The sequence below is a fragment of the Eurytemora carolleeae genome, unplaced genomic scaffold (assembly GCF_000591075.1).
Source record: "Eurytemora carolleeae unplaced genomic scaffold, Eaff_2.0 scaffold293, whole genome shotgun sequence".
NCBI lineage: Eukaryota > Metazoa > Arthropoda > Copepoda > Calanoida > Temoridae > Eurytemora > Eurytemora carolleeae.
In genome coordinates this window covers 94,116-117,600 of record NW_019396262.1, presented here as the reverse complement: position 1 = coordinate 117,600, position 23,485 = coordinate 94,116, and the positions used below count along the sequence as shown (strand labels likewise).

General features: G+C 34.2%; 1 protein-coding gene and 1 long non-coding RNA gene across 3 annotated transcripts; both read right to left on the bottom strand.

Moving 5' to 3' along the window:
• Window positions 1–1,875: 1,875 nt before the first annotated feature.
• Window positions 1,876–2,387, bottom strand: LOC111699607 (uncharacterized). Its single transcript, XR_002764784.1, has 2 exons — window positions 2,246–2,387; window positions 1,876–2,167 (listed from the first exon to the last, which is right to left on the bottom strand). It is a non-coding gene; the product is annotated as an uncharacterized LOC111699607 (long non-coding RNA).
• An 8,369-nt stretch (window positions 2,388–10,756) lies between these two features.
• On the bottom strand, window positions 10,757–22,957 carry LOC111699611 (protein gooseberry). Of its 2 annotated transcripts, none has more exons than XM_023470322.1 (7): window positions 22,444–22,957; window positions 20,772–20,919; window positions 20,413–20,539; window positions 13,248–13,419; window positions 12,586–12,793; window positions 12,309–12,469; window positions 10,757–11,710 (listed from the first exon to the last, which is right to left on the bottom strand). In XM_023470322.1, exons 1-7 carry the CDS (start codon window positions 22,641–22,643, stop codon window positions 11,353–11,355), a joined length of 1,374 nt encoding a protein of 457 aa, XP_023326090.1. In that variant the 5' UTR covers window positions 22,644–22,957; the 3' UTR covers window positions 10,757–11,352. The 2 variants fall into 2 exon arrangements, with proteins under 2 accessions (XP_023326090.1, XP_023326091.1); XM_023470323.1 differs by having other exon boundaries at window positions 20,850–20,919; window positions 22,444–22,955.
• Between the last annotated feature and the right edge of the window lie 528 nt (window positions 22,958–23,485).

Genomic DNA, 23,485 nt, shown 5'->3' with positions numbered 1-23,485 from the left:
TAATTTAGATATAGATTTTTAATACATTTTTCTAACATCGTTCAAAGGTTATAATGCAAGGAAAGTTAATTGCAGTTGCGTATACTCTGCGTACATAATATTGAAACCAGTTCTCTCTGGGAGGAATTTGTAAACAATAATAAATGTATCAGTGTTAATTTAGTATCCGAGGAGGTTAAAAGCATTAGATTTTGATAATTTTGATAATTCACATAATAGCTTTGTATGACCATAATATTTCATTGAATTTTTATGTGAAAGAAGGATCCCATGTCAGGCTTCGACATCCGTCTCGTGTTTACATTACCGCCAAGAGACAGTACACTGCAGTACAAAAGATGCGTACACCTCTGAACTAACTTTCCTTGCATTATAACCTTGCATCGCACTTTATTCAAAATAGAAACTATGATCCGCTATTTTTTATATAAATACATTTGAATGTAGACGTCTCACTCTTCTAGAATCAACTTTAAGTATTGTGAATATCTCCCCCATTATCCCTTTACCTCTGCATCCCCTCACGTATACCACTGTATCCCCTCAGCCCCCCCCCCTCATGAATCTAAGAATAAATGATGCTGCAGATGGAAAAATATCCATTTAGCCAATCAATAGCGCCGTTTTATGCCAGTCACACAACTCATTCCTTACCATTTTCTCATTGGTCATGGATATACGACACTACACAACACATCTGCAGATCTCCAGGCTTACTATAGGAGCCAATCCGTACTCTGGAACCATACTCTTACAAACTTCATTATCATCCATAATCATCCATACTCATTCTTACTCGTCCATACTTATCCATACTTATTCATACTACTCATCCATACTCATCCATACTCATCCATACTCTTCCGTACTCATCCATACTCATCCATACTCATCCATACTCATCCATACTCATCCATACTCATCCATACTCATCCATACTCATCCATACTCATCCATACTCATCCATACTCTTCCGTACTAATCCATACTCATCCATATTAATTCACAATTTACAATTATCTTCGAATTAAATAATTTGTTTGATTATCCAATATCTTAGATACAACCTTCCGAAGTTTATCCCTACAAATATGTGATCACTCATGAAAACTGTTTTAAGTATAATTTGTTCCTGATTTGTACATTAATGTAGAAGGTCTAGAGTACGATTAATCCTTCTACAGAAGATGGATGGGAAAACTTAATCTTTAACATTCCTGTATATACAGGCTGAGGTAGATAAATAGAAAAGTAAACATGTTTGTGTACGAGTATGTGAACATCTGTGAATGTTGTATAATGTATTGTACTGCAGACCGCCAAAGTGTATTTGGTGTGTATTGTTGGTGTATTGTTGGTTGAGTGAATTAGTGCGGCTCATAGAGTTCAACTTCAAATTCAGGGTTGAATCTCTATCTGTCTAGTTGTCTGGTCATTCGGTCTGTCTGGTCATCTTTGAACTTTTTTCAAAATTTTTCATTCAACAAATATCAGCAAATAAACAAAAAAATGTCAGATTCGAAAATGTGTATTTATTTATAAGAAAAGAAATTCTCCAAATCTTATAATAGTGTATTTAAAGAAGAAACTGAATACTAGCTTCAACTAAAATTTTCTTAATATAACTTTAGTAGGAGTTAAAAGGAAGTGAAATCATGACAAAGAGGAGAAAATAAGAGAGAGAAAAAGAGTGAAAGAGAGAGAGAGAGAGAGATTAGACCCCCCACATATTCGAACCCTGGAATTCAGTGGATAGATAGATACAAGATCAATCAATTCATTTTACTCAATACAGGGAAATTCTCTCTCAATACAACATATCCCCCATTCTGTATATTTGGTTTAAATCTGGTGTTTCCAATTTTTAGAACTTAGTTCGCATTCAATAATGATTTATTGGTAATTTTATTTCATACGATTATCTCATCTCACATGACATGATATGTAATAGTTAGCAATTGTAAGAGACATTGATAAATATGAATATTGATATAAATAAATTAAATATCTATATATCTTTGTTATATTTTATCCGATTAAAGTTTAAATATTTGATGTCTGGAATGCTGGTGGATTCAATGATCACTGATTAGTCCGGACACATGAGAAGAATTTGTTACTCCTGCTTCGTATCCCAGCATCCTGGTTTCTAGCGTTCAAATTACTCCTGAAAACGTATTTTTTCTTCGTTTCGTTAAAAACAGATTTACCTCATTTTGATTGCAACAAACATTAATTATTTTACCTCCAAATTGTTTTATCATTCCTGTGTTTCCTGGGTTTGAATGCTTTCGGAATCCTAGGCCTGGCTAATACAACCAAAAAATGAAGAACATTTGAAAACACTCCCATTTTAGATTTCTGTTTTAGTGGATTTTTACAAATTATTTTGCGAATTTACAATGGCAAATTTCAGAGATAAATAATAAGCCAATATAACTTAACAACATTTTTGATGGGTAATTGTTTTATTCTAGACTAAAAGCAATAAGGAAACTTTTTTTTTAGGTTTAAAATAGTTTAAATATTATTATGCTTATCAAAATTGTTCAATTCTTCATTTAATTTGCTTAGAACATTGTAAATAGCGTAAAGGTCCATTCATTAAGTTCGATATGAAACCATTGCTGGAAACTTTAAATAAACGAAATTAGCCAATCACATTCTTTTCATGTAAAAATTATCTAATCTCCATGCAGTTTCAACTGAAAGAAATTGAGTCTTTGTCACAAACTCTGACTTTCTAATCCCTATATCTTTGCAACCCATGTCGTAGACCTTAGATATTTCAAACTAGCAATTCTGTTAAATCAATTAACCTAAGTTTATAATATAAAAGGTTTACATCGTCAGGTTGAAAAGATGTAGGGATTATAAAATATAAGTTTGAGGCAAAAACTCAATTTCTTTGTTTCGCCTGTAAAGCTGGGCATTATTAAGATTATGAAAGATTTGACAGAGTAAGCTCTAAAAATAAAAATAAGTACTTTTAAGATTATCTTTTGTTTTATTTAAAAATAATTTCTTAAATACAATAATGTGTTTAATATTGTCTCAAAATCTTATATTTGTTAAATTCTGGTTTAGATTGATGTTTGGATTATTTTGAGGTATTTGAGACTGATGCTCCCAATATCCGGCCTCCCCCTTGGTATTTATCTATAAATAGTGTATATACAATAAACAGGAGCTTTTTTAAATTTTCCAGTCAACTTGGCTTTAATGTAACTGGAGCAAATATCCTTTGAGAGAAGAAGGAGGGATGGAGGGGGGGGGGGGGGGTAAAGCTGTTAAAATATGTTTGCAATGTATGTTCGGTCTCTTTACCATCACATCCAATACCTGTAAATACTTTAGTCTCGCCAATAACACTTCCAAAACAAATTTCACGTTAAATTGTGTCTGTGAGGCGTCTCAGTGTCTGGTGGGACTAGATATGTCCCCACATTCCTTGTTACTCCAGGTCCTGGTGGTACCTAGAGTAAGGATGAATCCTGCGGTATTCTCTAAAGGTTTGGAACCCACTGTGTTACTGCGGGCGCCACAGTTTTCATCAAATTGCTAAATTCTCAATTTTACACAAAACACGACATTAAAGTCAAATTCGTTTTTTTGTCCAAGTGCCGAGCTGAAATTGGATTTTTATTCTGCGTAAAATGCACATTTAACATCCTCTAGGGAGGAAAACTTTTGAACTGGTTTTATTTTGACTGATATTGAAGAGTTGTATAGGGTGGAATAAGGATGGAAAGGGCAGAGGGTCCAGCTAGTGTAATCTGGAAATAATTAGAAGATATCACATTAATCAACAGGTGTTCAGAGATCTTCAGTATCCTTGGAATCGCCATCCTATCCATCCTATCCATCCTATCCATCCTATCCATCCTATTCATCCTATCCATCCTATCCATCCTATCCATCCTATCCATCCTATCCATCCTATCCATCCTATCCATCATATCCATACTATCCCTCCTATCCATCCTATCCATCCTATCCATCCCATCCATTCCATCCATCCTATCCATCCTATCCATCTCATCCATCCTATCCATCCCATCCATACTATCCATCCTATCCATCCTATCCATCCTATCCATCCTGACCATCCTATCCATACTATACATCCTATCCATCCTATCGGCATTCATTCTCTCAATGCTCTCCATCCTCCAGTTCAGATTAAGTTTCAAATCTCCAAATATATATTAACCATCTTCTGCTGCCTGATACAAACGTTAACCCTGAGTCAAGTATTTGATATTTAGAGGATTGACAGCATTGTCACGCAAACACTAAAATCTTGTAATTGCTCAGGGTCCTTCCTTGACCTGGGTAATAGACTTGTCAACATATAGTGTCAGGCAACCCTACACTCCTCTTTAATTATCAAGCGCCGCTAAACACAATTTTAAAATATACAAATCTTCCAAACAAAGGGTAAAAAATCCGCTAGATGATCTTTGAAATAATTTGCTGGGATGGCTCATATGGTTAATTTAAGAGCAGATTAGGGTACGTTAGGATAGGTTAAGATGGGTTAGCTAGTTAGGGCTGGGTTGCTTAAAATGAATTAAAATAAAGAAAGGAGGATTTAAAAGAGTAGAATGAATAACTGAAAGGATTAGGAACTTTACGCAAGGGCAAGAAGTTAGGAAAGTAAGAGTAAGGAAGTGTTTGATAGGTTGGGTTAATAGAGTAAAAAAGGGTATGGTATCGTGGGGAAGTAAAGAGTGATGAAGGATATGGTAGGTCGGGTAAGTAAAGAGTAATAACGTGTATAGTAGGATGGGTAAGTAAAGAGTAAGGAAGGGTATTATAGGATGGGTAAGTAAAGAGTAAGGTAGGATATGGTAGGGCCTGTTAGAAGAGAATAAGGATGGGTATAGTAGGATGGGTAAGTAAAGAGTAAGATAGGATATGGTGGGGTCGGTTAGAAGAGAGTAAGGATGAGTATGGTATGATGGGTAAGTAAAAAGTAAGGAAGGATATGGTAGGATGGATAAGTAAAAAGTAAGATAGGATATGGTAGGATCGGTAAGAAGAGATTAAGGAATGGTATTGTAGGATGGGTAAGCAAAGAGTAAGGTAGGATATGGTAGGATGGGTAATTAAAGAGTAAGGTCGGACATGGTATGGTGGGTAAGTAAAGAGTAAGGTAGGACATGGTAGGGTGGGTAAGAAAAGAGTAAGGTAGGACATGGTAGGATCGGTAAGAAGAGATTAAGGAATGGTATTGTAGGATGGGTAAGCAAAGAGTAAGGAAGGATATGATAGGATGGGTAAGTAAAGAGTAAGGTAGGACATGGTAGGGTGGGTAAGTAAAGAGTAAGGTAGGACATGGTAGGGTCGGCGAGGAAAGAGTAAGAATGCAGGATTTGTGGGTGGGTGAGGAAAGAGAAGAAGCTATGGCATGATGGGTAGTTGAAGAGTAAGGAGGGGTATGTACTATATATGGTAGGACGGGTGAGGAAAGAGAAGAAGCTATGGCATGATGGGTAGTTGAAGAGTAAGGAGGGGTATGTACTATATATGGTAGGCCGGGTGAGGAAAAAGTAAGGAAGGGTATGGTAAGTTAAGTAAGTTAAGAGTAAGGGAAAGAGGATGGTAGTGCGGGTAAGGGATAGGGTTAGGATTAGGAAGTTATGGTACGATTGGTAAGTAATGGGGAAGGGTAATGGTAGGATAGGTATGGAAAGAGTCAGGAGGGTATGGTAGGATGGATAAGTAAAGAGTAAGGAAGAGTATATACTATATACAGTAGGATAGGTAAGATAAATTAAGTAAAAGAACAATATTTAAAAAAGGGGTAAAATTGTATGAAAATAGATTTTTAAAAATTCTTTTCTCGACCAATCTTTTTACGTATCAGTAAAAGTTTAATGTAAAATACTTGAGTATATTTGGATAATTACTGGGTTCTGCAGGTTGACACTACTAGCTCCACCCTCTGCTAATTACTGGACCCTACTAATTATCCTACTAAGATAATTTCAAGGCTAACTCTTAATTACTTGTTGGCTTGCAGTAAAGAACTGAAGGGAAAGTATGTTGTATATTAACGAGAGGAAAAATTACCGGTTTACTAAAAAAGACTAAACGGTCAAATAAAATATGTTGATATCTGAGATAAAAAACTAATGTTTTTGTTTTGTTTTTTATTACACAAGGTAATTTAGATTCAGGTTTACAGTGATCCTAAGGTTGCAAGCTCTCAAGCAAACATCGATGAGAATTACTTCTTTAAATCTAAGGCTAAAATCAAGTGCTTTAAAGTCCTAATATGTGCATGTCTAGGGCTACCAAAAAGGTAAGTTAAATGTGATGTAAAATCTAAGGTCGAGGCGTTGCAACACTTCAAAGTCGAACCAGTTAAAAAAAATTATGCAGTGTGGATCTTTGTGGTTTCATAGTTAAAAATGTAGATTTTTTTTTTGGGGGGGGGGAGGTTATGTTCTTTATTTTTTGGTTGGCTACGTGAGTTGAATATTTGAGCATAGACTTTGCTTTCTGGATTTGATATTAGAGATCGAATACTTGAGTCGGATAATTCTTATCCTGTCCGGACGTGTGTACTGTGTAGTTCTATAGTACATACAGGTTCGTATGTCCATGATTCCATAGACCCTGTACATGACTCCATAGACCCTGTCCATGACTCCATAGACCCTGTACATGACTCCATACACCCTGTCCATGACTACATAGACCCTGTCCATGACTCCATACACCCTGTCCATGACTCCGTAAGTCCTTGTTTCGATCACAATTTTCCACTTTTTACACTTTTATACTTTTTTGTACTTTTTTGTTTGCGGATGTGGTATGAATGAAAAAAAGACAACTCCGTAAGTTAAAGACTGTTTAATTATAAACCAAAATGAGATTGAATTCAAATAGAAGAAACTGAAACCCTCTCTCTCTGGATAGTCTAGGGTTCTTAGACGGTATGAACTGTTTTTTGCATTTTTTTTTTGCATAAACTTTGTTATCGGAAAATCTGATCAATTCAACTTTTCTCTTTCACTATATACTTTTGAAACAAACAAAGAACACTTTTAACAGTGGAAACCATTAAACTATGGAAAAGGAGAGTCATTTCTTTAAAAACTTGGTTAATTTGATCTTAGTTTTTCTTTAAAAAGAATTTAATAAAAAAACACTGATTTTTCTAGTTTGATAAAGGGATTTAATCTTATTTCTTATGTGTTTTGGAAAAGCTAAAAGAAATGCTGAACTTGTTATTCATGTTTTTTTTCACTAAATTATAATAGCACCAAACCCCAGATTTCGCACGATGATTTTATGAAACACGAGTTGTCTTTTTAAAAACAAAGAAATCCGCAAACCTTCCAGAAAAAAATTTCAAAAATTAAACCTTCCTCAGCTGACATTTCTGACTAGAATTTATCCTTCTCATTAATTCCTTGCATGTGCACCTAGTTGGATAGTGTCCGCCCCCCGCAATCACACAATGTGCTGGAAACGCGCACGGAATTTATGTGCATGGTAAAGTTATGCAGGTGGTCACGGCTCATTGGTCCATTCGTTCCACAGCGCACAGTCACACACTGAGCCGACCAATCACAGGCCGGCATTTTACATCTAATGATCCAATGAAAATTCGGGTCATAGTTTCATGAGTTCACAGTTTTTGGAATTTGTAAAAACATATTTTGGTTTTGCCTGCGTGTCCAATGGGAACAGGTTAAGTTCTGTTAATATTTAACATCCTTGGTTTGTGTTTCTTCGTCCTGCAATTTTCTTTGCAAAAATTTACACGGTCTGTGCGAAATTATTTGGCAAAAGGACACAGAGGATAGGAGGAAGGCCAGCCACAACAATTTCTCGTCCGAGCCACATTCTCCTCATTTTCTCGTCCGAACCACCTCGGAATCCTTGTCCTTTGATTATTTTGTGTAAAAAAGTTTCCAATTCTTGAAGATAAAACTATTTTTTTTTAAATCTGGCCACGTTATATATAAATATGGATGGACTAAAGTATTGCAATGATTATACTATGTTGGAATCTTCAAGCCCTTGAGAATGATGTAAAACTTTATTTAGGTAAATTTTAAATCCCTTCTGCCTCCGTAATGGCTAACCTTCGTGATATAAAATAAATAGCGAAATATTCGGCATACCTCTGCCTATAGTTTTCCCCATGGAACCACCCGGAAAAATTCTATGGTTTTCACTATAGTTAACAAAAAAGATTGAAGTTCTATAAACTTGGAATTATTTGCGGCATTCTACACCAGGAATATCTGAAAATGCGCGTAAAAATGGTGAACGTTTTTAAAGACATTAAACTTAAAACCTTTAATTCAATAGAAACTCTTTTTCGATTTACAAAAATTTGATATTTCATTTATGCCCTAACGTGGCTTTATTCTTAAAAAATAGTTTTATCTGGAAGGATTAGACATAATATTAAAAGGACGAGGATTTCGAGGTGGCTCGGACGAGAAAATGAGGAGAATGTGGCTCGGACGAGAAATTGTTGTGGTTGGCCTTCCTCCCCTCCACAGAGAGTTTATTTTCATTTATATATTATTTTTCTAGATTTATTTCGTACCGAAGATAAAATGGTACAATATCATGATATAAACACAAAACAAAAATTGAATAGATGGTTATTAGTTGTTACATAAAATCATAGTTGAAATCTGAATATTCACAAAATCTTTAACTTTGAGTAATTCATGAAGAATTGGCAATTTTTATTCTTGATCTAAAGCAATCTGATTGTATGTCATATTTTTTATAACACAAAATTTGTTTAGATATTTAGATCAGTGCAAAGTACAATCTTTTGCGCACGATTGATTTTAGATTTTTACACAACACAGTTTTAAATCTGTCTGAAATCTATAAATTATTTGTATTTTAACAATAAAATATAACTGATAAACCAGTTTTTAGTTGTATTCAAATCAGAAATACCAATAAGAAGTTTGGTTTGGTGCAGTGTATATTTTCCTACTTCTTCAATTACAAATCCAGAACAAGGAGAAGGATCAAATATGACCGGAACTGCTGCTACAACTCCTCCAGGTTTGTTGTTTTTAATCTATGGGAGACAAATCACTGATATTTAAAAAAAAAAGCTGTCCTCGTTGTATTCCTGTTAAGCTATTTGGTAATTATATTGTTATATTTCTCGTATAAAATTATTTCAGGTAAAATAAGAAAGGAATTGAGTCTTTGTAACAAACTCTGGTTTTCGAATCACTTTATCTTTGCAACTTGATTGTGTAAACTTTTGATATTTTGATCAAACAGACTTCATTGCAAATATGTAGGGATTTTGTGGTTAAAACTCAATTCCTTAGCTTAATTCGGAATTATATTTTCTTATAAATCAAAAATTCCTTTGCAATATATTAACATTGTTATAGTTTATAAGTTGATTGTCGACGTAAGATCAAAATATTTTCTGATTCACAACCTTGTGGCTCTTTCTTTTTGAATTGAAATTGTTGAAAATATTGTTGCTTACATTGAAAGATTTTAATGGTACCATTGTGAATCTAACGTGTAACTGTATAATGGAGTGCTCCATGAAATCAATGCTTTGAATAAAAAGTCAAAGTTCTAAAAGAGAGAGCTGCCTAGACGGACTGGTGATTGCTGAATAGAGATTTATATTTTGTTTGTTTAATAATAATAATGAAAACTATAAAAAGACGTTTATTGATTGTTGAATTAGAGACCAAAATGCGATTGAAATCAAACAGAAGAAACTGCGCGTCGAACGCAACTCCCACGATCTCTCATCTAATAGCATTTAGGGTGATATGTAAAATTTCAATTCTAAATTTATAGGAAGCCATTTATCATATAATTAAAGAGGGCTTTGTGACCTCGTAGATTCTCTAATTTTCTTTTTACATCTATGAGCGAGGAAAGGATTGGTTTCATGTAGGGATTGGAAACCTTATTTATCTCATTAATAGATCTTGGCTCAAAAAGTGTTGAAATAGAAAACATGAAAGATCTCATTCTAAAATTGAATTAACTTTGATTTGATGTGATTCACATGTATAAACAATTTATGCACAATTATGCATTTTTAAGCGTTTTCATGATTCATCTAAGATCCAATATGGATGCATTTATGAATATGCATCTCCGTATCTCCAGGACCACCCAGAGGTTGAAGAGAGGGTTGAAAACCTTGATACACTAACCCTGAGCAAGGACTGGTCTACCTAACTCCTATAATTTGGATTGCACCGCTACAAACACCAATCTTACTTCTAGCACGATATTCAACATTTATCCAACCAGTACACATAGAACCAAAATCATTATAAAAGTTGAATCAATTTTCAAGAACGGGTCAACTCCTAGGTGTCACAACACCTTGGCCTTACACTGTTTTGTAGCCCTAGAGATTTACATTTCATACCTGTAAAGCAGGTGTTTACAACTTTAGTTTTAAAGGAGGAATCCTAACAGTTGTTTTGCAAGACCATTCACACAATGATTTCAGTAGAAGTAAATATAGCGCCGATTGAAGGATTCATATCTCTAATTGGATAATGAGATAGATAGAAAGGTAGATGTTACCGCCATACTATTTATATTGGTTCAGAATAGACAACAAACACATAACTGTACTCTGATTGGACTCGGCAAACAGGAGTGTGGAAGGTTTGGACCACTGAACTCATTCTACACAAGAGTTGGTTTATTTCAACATTTTCTTTTATTTTTAATATTATAAATAGAATTATTGATAGTTTTGGCACTTTTACATAAATATGGCACAAACAAACATATAAAGATGGTTCAAACTGGCATCAATAATCGGACATATGATATGACATGAATTCTAAACTTAAAGATGAAAAGTTTTTCATTTTTAAATTTAGATAATTTAATTGATATGTTAACTATACTGTATAATTAGAAGTTATTTCAAGGTTTAATCACTGATAAATCTGAATGAATTTTAGGGATTGCCTACACTGGTCACTTGAATGAGTTCCTTATTAAATTGTAGTTGAGTCCAAAGCGTACAATGTACAGATCTAGTGTAAGTTCATTTTCAGATCTTGTTTTCTTTAAAATGGTCAGTTAGCTGTACTTTGACAATTCTATGAGTAATTCACTTATGTATGAATTTCTAATGTTCTGTAACTACTGAGCTTGTACATAAAGTGTACGGGCGCAGTTTTGTTAACTGTACTGCATCTAGTGTACAGTTACTGTACTGCAACTAATGTACAGTTACTGTACACTAAATAGTGTACAGTTACTGTACTGTAACTAATGTACAGTTACTGTACTGTAACTAATGTACAGTTACTGTACTGCATCTAGTGTACAGTTACTGCACTGTAACTAGTGTACAGGTCTGCACATCATTGATCCTGAAGCAGCTGCTAGCTGTCCTAAATACTGTTGCTGCTGCTGCTGTTGTTTCTCCTGACTCTGATGATATTTATCTTCTGAACTCTGATATTTACTCTCAGGGTTGGAATGATATTTGGACTCTGGTTCTCCGGAGTTTAGATGGTTTGAATATTTGGTTTCCATCTGGGACTGTACTCCGGGATCTACCAAACCACCCAGATATTTAGGATCCGGGTTCATCATCAACTGACCCAGATATTTCGGATCGGTCTGGAAGGATCCGGCTGAGGCGGAGGATTGACCAGGAACCGGATATCCGGTTCCCTGCATACTTCCACCCAACAATCTGTAAAAGAATAATATTTATCAATAACTTAATTTTAACACATTCTTATCGTTTATTTTCATCAAAATTTATAAAAATTCTTAAATAAAGTTTGCCATTAAATATTCACAACAGATATGATACTTCGACGTTTTCATTATAAAATGATATAAATCACGTCAAGTTTCTAGCTCATTTTTGCTCCTAAAATACACAAGTTTTGTTTCAGAAAATTTATAATCGAAAATTATGAATATTCTGGAAATGAAACCTGTAATTCTTAAACGTCGATTCATAAATTCTAGTTGAAGAGGTATCGTTTTAATTCTATTAAATTTCTTTTAAATCGTTTAGGAGAAAATTTGAATATAGCTTTATAGACTTTTACACTTATTTAGACTATTTTATATGTTTTGAAGGACGTCTCAGTTTTCACAAGAGTATGAAGATGAAATATTTAAAATGTAAAATCATTGATCTTAAAAGAAATCGTTCTTGAATAAAATCTCTTCTCTCTTGACAATTCTGCTGTTCAAACCTTTCAGATGTACCTGGAGCTGACATATGATTAAACCAGATAAGAATTCAAAACAAAAAACTAATAAATGATGGAACTTACGAGTTGTATTCCTGGGATAGAACTGCAGCTCCAGCCCAGGGATTCGTCATGTTACCCATCCCACTCATTCCATCCTTACTCATCCCACTCATTCCATCCTTACTCTTCCCAACAGGCCATCCCTGGGATCCCTGATAGTAGTGACCCATACTGCTCTTATCCTAAAAAATCATTACATACAAAAATAGAAAACGAAAATTACGAAACTAATGAAAAAAATGAAGACAAAATTTACAAAAGTAAATTTAGAAAAATATAAAAAATATTCGAAGTTTACCTGACAATATCCATAGTTAAGGTAGGGGTTGGTTGGCCACTGATAACCATGACTGGAGAAGGTTGACTCAGCTCCGTAGTTGAGTCCAGGACTAGGAGAACTCAAACCTCCGGAAAAGGATGAGGATCCAGTTGAAGACAACGTTTTCCTCAGTCTAGCTCTTCTATTACTGAACCAGACTTGAACCCGAGCCTCAGACAATTTAGTTCTGAAATATAAACAAATTTAAAACTTTCAAATGTAAGGAATCCCTTGCACCTCTTTTAAAAACCAGAGAAAAAAGGTTAATAAACTAAATAGAGAAAAAGTAGCGGAAAGATCAAATCAAAAGTAATTCTTAAAAAATTACCGAATAAAGGAACTGAGTTCTTGCCACAAACTCATATTTTCTAATACCTATATCTGTGCAACCTTTGATATTTTATCTAACAGGATTAATTGTTTGAAATATCTAAGGTCTACAACATTGGTTTGCAAAGATATACGGAATAGAACATTAGAGTAGTTGGCAAGAACTCAGTTTCTTTAAAAACATGTTGTAAAATGTAATTATAACCTATTTTCTCTGGTTCCTTCCTCCCCTCCCATCTCCAATAAACTAAGCAAAAAGAACAATACAATGTGAAACTTTTTATAATTTTATTTTTAGAAAATATTCTTACTTTTGCGCCAGCTCCTCCCTCGTGTATACATCTGGATATTGAGTCTTCTGAAAGTACTGTTCCAGAACCTCCAGCTGATCACTGTTAAATGTCGTTCTTGCTCTCCGAACCTTTCTCTTCAGGGTTAATCCTGGCTCTGTATCCACGTCTGATTCATCGCTCCCAGATCCTCCTAAATATTCATAATTAGATATTTTAACATATTTTTTATAACATACACTACTTGATTTTGAAGAACCCAGCGTTGCCCATGCTACTCATAGTTACTACCGTCGTTTCCCCGCACTTGGTCGGAAATTACGATTTTAGCTATTTTTTTCTGTAAACAAAGCTAAGAACATTCCCGCGGTTTTCCCAAGTTCCCCAATCAAAATTTGGAGCAAATCGGTGATATTGTTACTGAGTTATGATCGGACATACATACAAACAAACATACAAACAGAGATTACCACTTTATATAACTTTGTATTATATAGATTATCTATTCAAACGTTTAAACAGGAGGAGACTATTCGTATCACTTATATACGACCTTTGTAAAATTATGACGACCAGGGTCCCAAACATAAAGGGATTAGAAAAGTATAGCTTTTAGTTCCTTTTGTACAGTCGTCTCTTTAAAATCTAAATTTCTTAAATTCGAAAGAAATAAAATTTACAATTTACCTCGTTTGTCAAATTATCTGAATCTTTCGTGGGATTTTATTAACGTAGGAAAAGGAAACCCAAAGTTTAAAAGAAGAAGAAGAAAGCATTTGTGTGGAATGCCTGGTTTCCTTGAGAATGAAGGACGGTTTAGAAAAGGTGGGATGGTGCTAGATACAGATCTGTCAGGTTTGTATTATAATGTCTCAAGGTACCCCTCACAATACGTGTCAGGACGGATCAAATTTTTCCAATTATTCCTTCAGAAAAGTATGCACGGGTTGTGAGACCACCATGAGCATTCTTGTGTGCACGCGAGCACAGTGTAAACTTTGACTAATTAGTGTAGCAAGGTTTAACCTGCTGCAGATGCCTTACACTCAGAGTAGATTTAAAACCTGTTACTTTAATCTACCCGGAGTTTAGTGTAAACCTGTAACAAAAACCTCTCAGAATTTTTATATAAACATGTTACGCACACTAGCCAGAGAAGAATAGGAACCTGTTACGTTACAGAAACCTACCCGGAGTAAAAAGTAAGAACCAGTTACATAAACCTAGCGGGAGTAAAAAAGCTACCAGTTATACCTTTTAGATAAACCTACACTGCTGAGTAAAAAAAGATCCTGTAACATAAACCTGCCCGGAGTTAAATAGATACCAGTTACATAAACCTACCCTGAGTAAAATATATGCAAGTTACATAAACCTAGCCGGAGTAAAATAGAAACTTGTTACATAAACCTACCCGGAGTATACATAGCAACCAGTTACATAAACCTACCCGGTGTAATATAGCTACCAGTTACATAAACCTACCCGGAGTATACATAGCAACCAGTTACATATACCTACCCGGTGTAATATAGCTACCAGTAACATAAACCTACCTGTATAAAAGTATAAATAGCAACCAGTTACATAAACCTACCCGGTGTTATATAGCTACCAGCAACATAAACCTACCCGGAGTATACATAGCAACCAGTTACATAAACCTACCCGGTGTAATATAGCTACCAGTAACATAAACCTACCTGTATAAAAGTATAAATAGCAGCCAGTTACATAAACCTACCCGGTGTAATATAGCAACCAGTTACATAAACCTACCCGGAGTATACATAGCAATCAGTTACATAAACCTACCCGGTGTAATATAGCAACATAAACCTACCCGGAGTATACATAGCAACTAGTTACATAAACCTACCCGGTGTAATATAGCAACCAGCAACATAAACCTACCCGGAGTATAAATAGCAACCAGTTACATAAACCTACCCGGTGTAATATAGCAACCAGCAACATGAACCTACCCGGTGTAATATAGCTACCAGTTACATAAACCTACCCGATGTAATATAGCTACCAGTAACATAAACCTACCTGTATATAAGTATAAATAGCAACCAGTTACATATACCTACCCGGTGTAATATAGCTACCAGTAACATAAACCTACCTGTATAAAAGTAAATAGCAACCAGTTACATATACCTACCCGGTGTAATATAGCTACCAGTTACATAAACCTACCCGGTGTAAAATAGCTACCAGTAACATAAACCTACCTGCATAAAAGTATAAATAGCAACCAGTTACATATACCTACCCGGTGTAATATAGCTACCAGTAACATAAACCTACCTGTATAACAGTATAACTAGCAACCACTTTCTTATTACCATACGTACTTGGATTAATATAAGGACCTGTTACATAACCAACTAGTATATTATTATACTATCCTTTGCCTACCTGGAGAAAATTTGAATCTGTTGCCTTGTATTTTTTGTAATTAGACAGAAACAGCTGTTACTTTACCAGACGTGTAATTAATTATCCTGGTAAGTTCATATATAAAGAAGATCAGAGAGAAAAGATATGTAAGGGATTAAACGAATTCATGTACTCGAAAGTATTATTGTGTACTTTTACAGTGAGAACCAGAAAACTGTGGAATAGAAGGCGGCCATTTAGCAATTGTTACGTTTATTTGATGTTGTATTTGATGTTGTTACAAAGTTTACTAGTAACTCATTAAATCATTTATCAAGTTGAATGGGTCTGTCAACACTGCAAAATTGCTTTACCTCATGTTCATTAGAATATTTAAAGTCAAAACGAATTCTAAAAGTCGTTTTTCTATTCCAAACTTTTCTGGGTCTCACTGTATTTCATAGATTTTTAGTTTTTATAATTATTTTATAAATTATTTGATTTAATTTTTGAATAATGCGAATCTCTCCTTTTCATATGAACTGAAGGATACCTATTTTTTCAATGAGGGGGTGTGCATAGGTTTAGCTATAAAGCCAGGTTCATGGTATGCATAGACCTAGGTCGGCTTCTTTCATGTAACATGTCAAAGCTAGTGTCTAGAAGAGGAATAAGAACCTTGATCATCTATAGTATCAATATCTTCTCTACTATCCGTTCTATTCAAACCAAACATTCTTTACACAGACATATCACCGGCATTCCTTGAATATCAAACATATAACTAACACCCTCTAACTGCCTCTAACCAATCCTACCCCCTCCCGCCGAACGATTTTTTCATAATCGTTTGCGCGGATTTACTCTAGATTGAAACCAAATTCTGATGCTAATTTTCACAAGATCATTGTTTTATTTTTTCCTCTTTATTTTTCTTATAATCAACAAGAGAAAATTGTCTCCTTTCTGTGTCAAACTTATCGAGCATTTGTACGATGCTGTGTTATTTTGTCGTCGAAGTCTTTTTAGATCTCTTCTCTATAGAAAATACGTTTTAAATTTGAATTTTTACTCAGACCAAGGCCGTGGCATAATTTTATTTTATTCAACCCTAAATTATATTCGTGATAAACTTGTTTTCATATTTTAACCCCCCTCCCCTCCCCCGACTCTTTAATTATTCTCTAATTTCCAACCAGATTTGAGGTTGGGGTCTCGGGAAAGCATTAGTACAACTAGAGCTAGGAATTCAGGGTTGCAATAGAGAAATATTTGTTCATTGAGACTGATTAGTTCCGTGTTAGGGTTTCAAAATTTCAAAAAAACTTTTCTTATTCGAAATAATGTAATTTTGAATTTAGTTTTTGATAATTTGTAAATAAAATAAAAAATAAAAATTAATATTCTTAAAAACTGATTTTTCTAAAAAAATCTCTTTCTAACCCTAGTATCGGCGCCCACACAGGGAGAATATTAGTAAGATGATTGTGTTAAAATTACAATGGATTTTTGAGGGGTGGAAGGGGAGGATGGAGAGAGGGGTGGAAGGGGAGGATGAAGAGAGGGGTGGAGGGTGTCTAGGAGGGGGATATGGACCAACTATTAACATCAACTAATAACTACAACCAGACTAACAAACAAGATGTTTCCTACACTGCACTCTCATCAGGGGAGCAAGAAGAGAGAAGCAAGGCAAATTCATCCTTTAAAGTGAGGGAGAGATGGCAGTTTTTAAGAAGAAAGTGCACATATCTCATTGCACAAAAATTGCATATATTGAATAGATAAACATATTGAATACAAAATCTAACGTTTTGCTGTCAAAAAATGCTTTTTTATTGTTCAATACTGTACATATTGCTCTAGCTGATTAAAAGTCGGTCCTGTACTTAAAATAAACCTGAGTTTAAATTGCAATGTGCGTGAAATAAATCGTGTTCTCAATGCACGTTGAAAAAGTCATGTTCTTAATTTACGTGTAGGAAATCGTATTCTCAATGTACGTGAAGGAAATCGTGCTCTAAAAGTAAGTTAGACAAATCGTATTCTGAAAATAAGCTTAAGAAATCGTGGTCTGAAAGTAAGTTTAAAAAATCGCGTTCTGAAAGTAAATTTGAGAAATCGTGGTCAGAAAGTAAGTTTAAGAAATCGTGTTCTGAAAGAAAGTTTAAGAAATCGTGGTCTGAAAGTAAATTTGAGAAATCGTGTTCTAAAAGTAAATTTAAGAAGTCGTGTTCTAAAAGTAAATTTAAGAAGTCGTGTTCTGAAAGTAAGTTTAAGAAATCGTGTTCTGAAAGTAAATTTAAGAAGTCGTGTTCTGAAAGTAAGTTTAAGAAATCGTGTTCTGAAAGTAAATTTAAGAAATCGTGTTCTGAAAGTAAATTTAAGAAATCGTGTTCTGAAAGTAAGTTTAAGAAATCGTGTTCTGAAAGTAAATTTAAGAAATCGTGTTCTGAAAGTAAGTTTAAGAAATCGTGTTCTGAAAGTAAATTTAAGAAGTCGTGTTCTGAAAGTAAGTGTAAGAAATAGTGTTCTAAAAGTAAGCTTGAGAAATAGTGTTATCAAAGTAAGTTTGAGAAATCGTGTTCTGAAAGTAAGCTTAAGAAATCGTGTTCAAAAAGTAAGTTTAAAAATCGTGTTTTAAAAATAAGTTTAACAAAACATGTTCTCAGTGTACGTGAAAGAAATAGTGTTCTCAATGTACGTGAAAGAAGTGTGTTCTTTCTGAAAGTAAGTGTAAGAAATCGTATTCTCAATGTACGTGAAAGAAATCGTGTTCTATAAGTAATTTTAAGAAAATCGTGTTCTAAAGTAAGTTTAAGAAATTGTGTTCTGAAAGTAAGTTTAAGAAATTGTGTTCTGAAAGTTAGTTTAAGAAATCTGAAAGTCAATCTTGAATTTGAGAAGAGAGATCCGAAGATGTAAGATTATGTTTACTTTACCCCCTGGATCTACAAATATATATTTTCAACTAATGAAAATGAAGATTGAATGGTGCCGTGTGATCATTAATCTATCTGATCCTAATAACTGATAATTTAATACTAATCGATCCCCTGATATATGATTAGGATCGTATTAAGAAATCAGTCTTCAGTCCACTTCAAGTCCAGGTTTTAGGTCAAATATCATTATCTAAACTATAGAGATTGCATGTCAAATTCCTAAACTATACAGATTGCATGTCAAATTCCTGAACTATAGAGATTACATGTCAAATTTTTAAACTATAGAGATTGCATATCAAATTCCTAAACTATAGAGATTTCATGTCAAATTCCTAAACAATATAGATTGCATGTCAAATTCCTAAACTATAGAGATTGCATGTCAAAATTCTAAACTATAGAGATTTCATGTCAAATTCCTAAACTATAGAGATTACATGTCAAATTTCTAAACTTTAGAGATTGCATGTCAAATTTACTACGGTACCTTTTGAACTTTTGTCTGATCAAGGATGAACAAAATATCCTTAATTTTCTAGCTAAGAACTAATCATTTAAAGTGTGGTTTCTCCATGAAAGTAAGTTGTAAGCTTCATGGAGAAATAAATAAATTATTAATATTTAACACTTGTTCTAGAAAGAAAAGCGACAGTGTTTTAATTTAATTGAGGTTTAAGAGGTACTGTTGTGAATTGAACATGCCACTCTATAGTCCCTTTAAATAAAGAGAATAAAAAACCATCTTAAGATTATAAAATGTTTGATAAGAGTTATGGAGTGGGTTTGGTTGGGATAAATGAAGATAAGGATCAGTAGATTACATGGTTTAGTGTCGGTATACCACTACACACACCACAATACAGTATAATTAGCCTAGACCCGGCCCTGTATTAACCCCTTAATTGAATAAAGGTTTGAGTTAAATGATCTAAATATTCTGAATTTATCGTGTATATCTGACCCCGCCATATACACATTAATAAAGCCCCGTGAACTATGCCCTCAAGCAACTATCTGGTTAATAAACTCAAAACAAAGAACTAGTGTTCCTAAATCAGAAACATTTATAAACTCAAAACAAAGAGCTAGTTTTCCTAAACCAGAAACATTCATAAACTCAAAACAAAGAGCTAGTGTTCCTAAATCAGAAACATTTATTAACTCAAAACAAAGAGCTTGTGTTCCTAAATCAGAAACATTTATAAACTCAAAACGAAGAGCTCATGTTCCTAAATTAGGAACAATTATAAACTCAAAACAAAGAACTATTTTTCCTAAATCAGAAACATTTATAAACTCAAAACAGAGAGCTAGTGTTCCTAAATCAGTAACAATTAGGAACTCAAAACAAAGACCTAGTTTTCCTAAATCGGGAACAATAATAAACTCAAAACAAAGACCTAGTGTTCCTAAAGTAGGGAAAATTATAAACTCAAAACAAAGAGCTAGTGTTCCTAAAGTAGGGAAAATTATAAACTCAAAACAAAGAACTATTTTTCCTAAATCAGGGACAATTAAGAACTAAGAACAAAGAGCTAGTGTTTCTATATCAGAAACAATTATAAACTCAAAACAAAGATCTAATTTTCCTAAATAAGGAACAGTTATAGGTTCTCAAACCAAAGATCTAGTATTCCTAAATCAGGAACAATTATAAACTTAAAACAAAGAAGTAATGTTCGAAAAATCAAACAATTATAGGTTCTCAAACCAAAGATCTAGTGTTACTAAATCAGGGACAATTAGGAACTCAAAACAAAAAGCAGGTGTTTCTAAATCAGGGACAATTATACACTTAAAAATTAATTTTAGAAAATGTATACCCCTGAGTTAACCTATAATAATCTCACCTAGTATTCCATCAATAGAATGAGAAGGTCTACCGTCCATATCTCCATCTAGTGTGTGTCCTCCACCCCGTAGTACTCGAGATATACTGGATACACTAGGAGCACTGTCCTTGTTGCACAATCCATCCTTAACAATGTTTTCTGATTATCTCTAGACGATTAGAAAATAATTTTTAAATCGTAGAAAAATATAATAACGGAAGAGAAAGAGAAAACCAATAAAAGTTAAAATTTAAAAAGCAATCTAAAATATGTAAATAAGAATGTTCTTTATACATGAATTTTTTGTTTTAGGTTGCTTTTTCTTCAGGTTCTATTGTTGCATGATTCAGGATGGATTGGATTTCTCTCTCACTCACCTTTATTAATCTCTCTCTAATTTCCCAGCTAAATATTCCCGGATTTTCACTTTTGTAATCTTCAATCTTGTTCTCTACCTCGGGGGTTGCCACACGAGGTTTACTCCCTCCGATGACTCCGGGACGGATACTCCCCGTCTCCTGGTACCTGAAACAGTGCAGAATACAGGATCACCCATTTCAGTATATTGAACAGTAATTATTAGCAAGATTACATTACAAGACAGAACTTTTTATGCACAGTGTGCATTCTTTAGAGTAGGTACAAAATAAAATGTAATCTTGGACGGACATGATGTATCAAACCTAGATGGGTTAAAAACAATGTAATCATGAACGGGCATGATGTATCAAACCTAGATGGGTTAAAAATGTAATCTTGAACGGATATGATGTATCAAACCTAGATGGGTGAAAAAATGTAATCTTGAACAGATATGATCTATCAAACCTAGATGGGTTAAAAAAACGTAATCTTGAACGGATATGATGTATCAAACCTAGATGGGTTAAAAAATGTAATCTTGAACGGATATGATGTATCAAACCTTGATGAAACAAACACGAATTCCTTCGAACAAAGGAATAGAGAGAAACGTACTATTGGGTGAAACGTGAATTGGGTGAAACGTTATTGGGTGAAACGTTATTTCACCTAAAATTGGGCGAAACGTTTTGGGTGAAATGTGATTGGGTGAACTGTTACCACACCAAGTAAAAGCTTTTAAAAAATCTGATTAAAATAATGGAACTCCATTTAGTTGATCTGAATTAACTTATAACTCCCTTTAGTTGATCAGAATTAACTTATAGCTCCATTTAGTTGAGCAGAATTAACTTATAGTTCCATTTAGTTGAGCAGAATTAACTTATAGCTCCATTTAGTTGAGCAGAATTAACTTATAGATCCATTTAGTTGAGCAGAATTAACTTATAGTTCCATTTTGTTGAGCAGAATTAACTTATAGCTCCATTTAGTTAGGCAGAATTAACTTACAGCTCCATTTAGTTAGGCAGAATTAACTTATAGCTTCATTTAGTTGAGCAAAATTAACTTATAGTTCCATTTAGTTGAGCAGAACTAACTTATAGTTCCATTTAGTTGAGCAGAATTAACTTATAGCTTCATTTAGTTGAGCAAAATTAACTTATAGTTCCATTTAGTTGAGCAGAACTAACTTATAGCTCCATTTAGTTGAGCAGAAATAACTTACTTATAGCTCCATTTAGTTGATCAGAATTAACTTATAGCTCCATTTAGTTAAGCAGAATTAACTTACAGCTCCGTAGCACACGTATATAAAGAAAAAATAAAACTCCCACAACTATTTAGATTAATAAAAACTTCAAAATAAAAAATAGAAATAGTTCATAAAGGGTTTTTAAGCGTGACATTCCAATTAAAGATAGCAATGCCCGATTCACAACGGTACCAATGATACCTCTATTGTGGAAGATATTGTCGTTTCTTAATTTTAAAAGTTTTTAATTCAGATAATTCCAGTATTTTTTCCTGCAGTATAATTGTAGAAAAAGTACAATTAAAAATGAGTAGTTTAAAATTATAAACATTGCTATCATAATTCATACTTGATCAGGGCAAAGCTTTTAAGGGTACCGTTGTGAACAAAAAAAATCTGATTGAATACATGAAAATTCTCTTTTCCATTACCTATTCAATATTTTAGAAACACAACCATGGCTGACTCTGAGCTGTCTACTAATAACACAAGGTCTTACTCCAGCAGCAGCCATCTCTATAATCTTCAATCTTATATGATTAGGTAGAGGTCGACCATTGATAAATACACCTCCGAGCTGGTTAACCCGGCCCTGGCCCTGGAAAGGGTATCCTGAGAAAAGGGGGGTCATGGCTGCCAGATGGGGGCTAGAGGGGTTCACCCCCTCTACTTTAAAGGAAGAAGTAAACGTGTTGAACAACTGGTTTTCACTCCATCTCCTGAGAAAGGGTTGAGAACTTGGGACGGATGTACGGAGTAATGTTTACACCTTTTTACTGTAACTTGGTTGTAATCAATCAGAGATGTTAACTGTGTAATACCCTACTCCTGTCCACCCAAAAGAGCAAAACTCACTGCCCAGACACGGCCTTCTTACCCAAACAAAGCTGAGAGAAACGCCTGGCTCTCCTATTGGTCGCCTGATCTCAGCTTTACTCTGATTGGTTGATGGGGGGCGGCGAGTACCATATGTGAAGTGCTGTATGGATTTTGGGCGTACAAAAATCGATAAAATGTACCTTAGTTTTCCAGAGGGGGAATTTAAGAGATAATCGATGAATGAAACCCCGTTTTCTTTTTAGAGTCCAAATATATTTGAAGGTGTGAGTCTAAAAAAATGATTATAGAATTTTAAATATATTATACTAAATAATATTTTTACTCTGCTGATATTTAGAAAATGTTCTTTAACATTTCATGTAACTCGGTTTCTAATACCAGATTCTACTACAGAATCGAAGTCCCACGAAATATAGGCATTTCCAAAGGTAATGTTACATCGTCTATACGCAACATCCCCCCTACTAAACTTCTGACCTACTAACTTTACGACCTACTGCAATATCGGACATACGCCAGCTGTTTATTTTTGTATTATTTGATGTTTAGGTCAGGTTAACACAATTTCTGGGTCGAGCGCTGCGGCTAGGACATATGCTAGGGGACCGAGCGCAGCGGCTAGGACAGGCTAGG

Excerpts from the sequence above, each read along its gene's own strand:
- LOC111699611 (XM_023470322.1), bottom strand. The coding sequence starts at position 22,643 with ATGACCCCCCTTTTCTCAGGATACCCTTTCCAGGGCCAGGGCCGGGTT. Across the intron at positions 20,540-20,771 it reads TTAGAGAGAGATTAATAAAG|GATGGATTGTGCAACAAGGA; the intron begins GTGAGTGAGAGA and ends AACATTGTTAAG. Across the intron at positions 11,711-12,308 it reads CTATCCCAGGAATACAACTC|ATTGTTGGGTGGAAGTATGC; the intron begins GTAAGTTCCATC and ends ATTCTTTTACAG.